The 5444-nt window shown below is 43.4% G+C and overlaps 1 protein-coding gene across 1 annotated transcript in view; it reads left to right on the top strand.

The window, feature by feature from the left end:
• The first annotated feature begins 1277 nt into the window (after positions 1-1277).
• CCDC6 (coiled-coil domain containing 6) overlaps positions 1278-5444 on the top strand; it is a 65323-nt gene continuing 61156 nt past the window's right edge. The window contains exon 1 of the mRNA XM_028481424.2: positions 1278-1418. Within this exon, the coding sequence (XP_028337225.2) occupies positions 1278-1418 (141 nt within the window). The remainder of the gene's footprint in view (positions 1419-5444) is intronic.

The raw sequence follows: 5444 nt of genomic DNA, 5'->3' as shown, positions 1-5444 counted from the left end.
TTTTAGCTAAATGGAGATTCTGTAAGATTTCACTGTTTTCTCATGAATCATCCTGTACATGCCCCCTCCTCAAGCTTTTTTGTAAATATCTCTTGAGTGCTTACTCATGCGAGGTACTATGATAAGCTCTTGATGTGAATTATGTTACTTTATCTTCATAACCAACCCAGAAGGAGGTGCCATTATTTTCACTTTACAGAGGAGAAAGCAATGGCTCAGAGAGGTCCCATGGCTCCCCTGGGGGTCACACAGATGGAGGTGGCCATAGGCACCCTGCAAACCAGGCAGCCTGACCCCAGAGTCTGATGGTGTATATGCAGCTGCCCCCGCCAGTGACACTATTCAGAGTTTGGCCTGTGGACCTGTACTCTTTGTCACCGGGAGATAAATTCTTAATCCATAATCCATGCAAACATTTAGCAGCTTCTCTAGCAATTTCTCATTGTTCTGTATCCAAGCAAGTGACCAGTGGACTTATCTTCCTGAGCCAGGCGTGGATCAGTTTGGGTGTTGTTGAATTCATGGGGAGAGGCATGTCTGTGGAGCTGTGTTCTGGTCATGTCTAATAGGACATGCACAGAGGGTAGGGATGTGTTGTCCCCTGCAGATTGGTGGTAAGGACTCGGTCTTTCACTGAAGCTGGTTTGAGAGGCCCTGTAGCTTGATGAAACTCGGTAACCATTAGGGTCCTTTTTAACATCAAGATTCTCTGAGTTCTTCTTGTCCTGAAAGTCACCCTTTGTTGCCATTTACTCTCTTGCCCTCCAGTCCTGGAACAGTGGCCTGGGCGTAGTGTCTGGGGCAGAATAGCCCAGTTGTGAGGGCTAATAATGATTCTTTTCTGGCTCCTGTGTATTTACTGATTTTTTGGCAATACTGGAAGAAAATAAATAATATAAGTGCCTTCATCCATCAGCTATTAATTACTTTCACTGCGGGCTGGTACGCAGTGTGAAGGAAGCACAAAATTACCTGGTGCTTTCACGGACTAAATAGAGAGTTGTAATACTTAGGCATGTAATTGACATCACCTCCCTAGTTCTTTTTTTTTTTTTTAAGTCACATTTTTGCTGTTTTATTTCCCTAGTTCTTCTAATAGAAGAAACGTAGGTGTGCACTTTGGGCTTGTCACATGTATCACATGTCACCCACCCCTGCAGTACTGGCACTTAGTGTTAGCCAGTGCAGGACCACTGCACCATAGTGGTTTGTGTTGATAAACCCATGGGTATGACCGATGTTCAAGTGAATCCTATAAGAGGTGCCAGCCATCAGTCATGAGCTCTACTGAACGCCGAGCATCTCCCGGAACAATTGATATGGGCAGTGATGCACCTAATAAATATGACAGCACAGAAAAGAAACGAGTGTTACTCGGTTGCCTGGCTTGGTGCTGGGTGGTGTCTGCTATCCTGACAGTTTGGTTTCAGATGCTCTTTCAAACTGAGGTGTTAAGATCATTAAAATTTGTATTGTTAAGTGACTAAGCAACAGGATAATAAATTTAAGTAATTAGAATAATACATTTAAAAAAATACATTTAAAAAAGTAATACATTTAATACATTCCTAAATTTAAGGAATTTAAATAATTAAAATAATAAATAGAGCCTGCCTGGATTCTTAAGCATCAGAGCTTCAAGGTATCTTATTATTTTATTATGATTTTTTGTTATTAAAGCAAGTCAGCCTTCAACTTAAAAGTAATTTTTTAAAACAAATGCAAATGTGTTATCTTGGTAGGCACTTGAACTTTCTCTTGATTATATCCTTTACCCGTGCCTTCTATGAAATAGTGCCTATATTTTTTTGCTTTGGAAACTGTCCTTTTTTAAATTCTTGACAGATGATGAGTTGCATCATTTTACATAATTTTGGTCTCGGTATTTGAATTTTCAGCAGTGCTATTGTTGAGAGTTTTTGAATTCTCCTTTCTGTACTAACCCTTGATCTCCAGAATACCACTGATAAAGAACAGAAGCACTAAACAATCACATGGGAATCTCCTATCAAATTTGTGCCCCAGTCATGAGAGCAGTGGGTGAGAATGATTTCCTTATCAGAAAATTGTGCTCACCTAGAGTATGGTTGCCTCAATATGTGGTGACTCAAGAGAAAAGAATTTTTTCTAAGTGTGTGTGTGTGTGCGTGCGTGCGCGCGTGCGCGTGTGCGCGCGTTTCCCAGAGGACTTGGTAAATTGCTCCTGTCTCTCCCCACTCTCTCCCTTTCCTTTTTTTTTTTTTAATTGGACTCTTGGAGGTTGGGGGAAGAGTGATGGGGACTTGCTTTGTACTCTAGTCCTCACATCACTGTAGACATTGAGTGATCCCTGCAGGGTGAGGGTCAAAGTAGCAGACACCGTTAAGTGAATAAGGTTATACCAACATTCACTCTGCTTCTGAACATAGCAGTTAGAACCTTATTGAACATGAAAATATAATCACATTTTTAATTGAACTATAGTTGCTGTGTAATATTATATAAGTTACAGGTGTACAATATAGTAATTCACAATTTATTAAAGTTATGCTCCATTTATAGTTATTATAAAATATTGGCTATCTTCCCCATGTTGTACAATATATCCTTGTAGCTTATTTTATATCTAATTGTTTGTACCTCTTACTTCCCTACTTCTCTAATGCCCCTTCCCCCTTTCCCTCTCCCCACTGGTAACCGCTAGTTTGTTCTCTATATCTATAATCACAGTTTTTAAAAATTTCCCCCCAGATTTTCCAAATCTTAAACTCTACAAACATATGCAAAACAAAGAGTTCCTAATTTTTTGGTTCACATTTTCTTTTGAGAGTTTATGGAATTATTAGGCAAACCTTGATTTTAAATTTTAAAATAAATTTTAGCTTTGGAAATATAGTTTTATTTTTGAATTTGTTTAGGTATGCTGATTTTAAAGCATTGCAGTTGAAAGGGAAATAGATTGATAAAACTGATGAGATTCCATGTTAGCCTGTTTTATCTTTGCTCTGTCTACCTGCCTGACCCCTAGTTCCTTGCAAATGGCACGTGGCCTGTTTTGCTCCTAGGCTGTTGTCTACCTAGCTCTTGGCTTGGGGGAAATAAATTAGAAAGGTAATTTGTTTTACGGCCTAAATAAAAAGGCCTGTTTTGGAGTTTAGGGGAAGAAAAAGCCAGGATTTAAGATTAAGATTGAGAAGATAGGGCTTCCCTGATGGCGCAGTGGTTGCGCGTCCGCCTGCTGATGCAGGGGAACCGGGTTCGCGCCCCGGTCTGGGAGGATCCCGCGTGCCGCGGAGCGGCTGGGCCCGTGAGCCATGGCTGCTGGGCCTGCGCGACCGGAGCCTGTGCTCCGCAACGGGAGAGGCCACAACAAGGGGAGGCCCACATACCACAAAAAAAAAAAAAAAAAAAAAAAAAAAAGATTGACAAGATAATGCACTAAGAATGGGAAGAAAGCTGCAGGGAGAATTCCAAATGGAGGCTTCCTGCTTGTCTGTGATGCATGGTACTTACTCTGGTTGTCAGTACACTAGAGCTGGTCTTTTAAAGATTTAATTTTTAAATTTATTTTTGGCTGCATTGGGTCTTCGTTGCTGCGCTTGGGCTTTCTCTAGTTGCAGCAGGCAGGGGCTACTCTTCGTTGTGGTGCGTGGGCTTCCCATTGCGGTGGGTTCTCTTGTTGCAGAGCACGGGCTCTAGGCGTGCGGGCTTCAGTAGCTGTGGCTTATGGGCTTCGTTGCTCCGAGGCATGTGGGCTCTTCCCGGACCAGGGCTCGAACCCGTGTCCCCTGCATTGGCAGGCGGATCCTTAACCACTGTGCCACCAGGGAAGCCCCTGGAGCTGGTCTTAACCAGTTTTCTCTGGGGCTGTATTGGATCCGGCACCTTGTCTTTTGTCCTCATTTACGTGTTAATTTCTAACAGTGCCCCGTGACCAGTTGCAAAAAGGGTGAACTGGGGTTTTATGTTTCAGGGGCCTGGAGGCTTGCCCTTCAGATGTGTGGTTTTTCTCTGGGATGACAGTGGTATGCAGAGTGACAGTCCCCGTGCTAAACCTCAGCAAAAGGAAGCCTTGAACAAAATCTGTGCCAGGCCTGCTTAACCCCTTGTTAAGCTAGAGAGGCTTTAACTAGCTTCCACAGAACAGTTCCTCACACTGGTGGTGGGTCCTGAGAGTGGAGTTTTCTATGAATGGGCTTTGCCTAGAAATAAGTGGCTACTCTAAAATGGTGAAGAATTTTGTTGGCTAAAGCTCGAGTCTCTCACAACCATCACTCATTTTGGAAGGCACTTTCAGAGCAGATCTAGCTCGAACATCGCCCTCTCCGAATCCTTTTTATTTTATTTATTTTATGTTTTGGCCAGGCCACAAGGCATGTATGTGGGACCATAGTTCCCTGACCAGGGATCGAACCCACGCCCCCTGCAGTGGAAGCGCGGAGTCTCAACTACTGGCCCACCAGGGAAGTCCTCCCGATGCTTTTTATAATAAATTTGCTACTTTCCCTGGGAAGAATTGCAAAGGAAACCCAGTGCTCTGTAAAATACAGGACCCTGTTAATTATTAGAGTATTTTCCCTTAATCTAGTTATAATTCACATACCATAAAATTCACCCTTTTCAAGTGTACAGTTCGCTGGCTTTTAGTATATTCACCAGGTTACCTACCCTGTTAGCACTAATTCCACTCCATTTTCGACACCCCAGAAGAAGCCCTGTACTCAGAAGCAGTCATTCCCCATTCTCCACGTCCACCCCTCCCAGCCCCTGGCAGCCACTAATCTATTTTCTATCACAGAGTTTTGTTTTATATTACACTGAGACCTGTTGGCCCTGTAACTTAATGATTGGATGAAATATGGGAAGGGTGAGGGACCGAGGTGGAAGTTTCATGAATAAACTCTTAGGGCCTGTCCTCTTATTCTCAGCTTCTCACTTCTGGGTCCTTGTGCACAGGGGGAGGTGGTCTGCTGGGCCTCTGAGTCTGGTTCTCTGTTACTGCCTGTGGGTAAATTTCCCAGTCACTGAAAAGAGGGAATGCCTGGTAATACGCAAGAAATTGAGTCTGACTTGATAATGAAATGAATTTATGGCAAACCTTTTGAAATCTAAGTGCACAGTCACCTGCAAAGGCATTACAGTTCCCCTCTCTACCTTTTTTGTCCTGTAGCTTTTAGAATAATCAGAATTCAAATCATATAGAACTTTGTCAGTCAAAACCAGAAAAACAGGTAGCTCAAACAGATCGCGGGCTTGGATATGTGTGTCAGATTTGCCTGAAAGAAATGCTTTGGATTCCTGCCCATTGCAATAGGGTGAGATCTTGAGGTCTGAGAGTTTTTTGTTTTTTTTTTTTTTTTTGCGGTAGGCGGGCCTCTCACTGCTGTGGCCTCTCCCGCCGCGGAGCACAGGCTCCGGAAGCGCAGGCTCAGCGGCCATGGCTCACGGGCCCAGCCGCTCTGCGC

The sequence above is a fragment of the Physeter macrocephalus genome, chromosome 20, assembly GCF_002837175.3.
Source record: "Physeter macrocephalus isolate SW-GA chromosome 20, ASM283717v5, whole genome shotgun sequence".
NCBI lineage: Eukaryota > Metazoa > Chordata > Mammalia > Artiodactyla > Physeteridae > Physeter > Physeter macrocephalus.
This window is presented reverse-complemented; position numbering and strand designations above follow the sequence as displayed.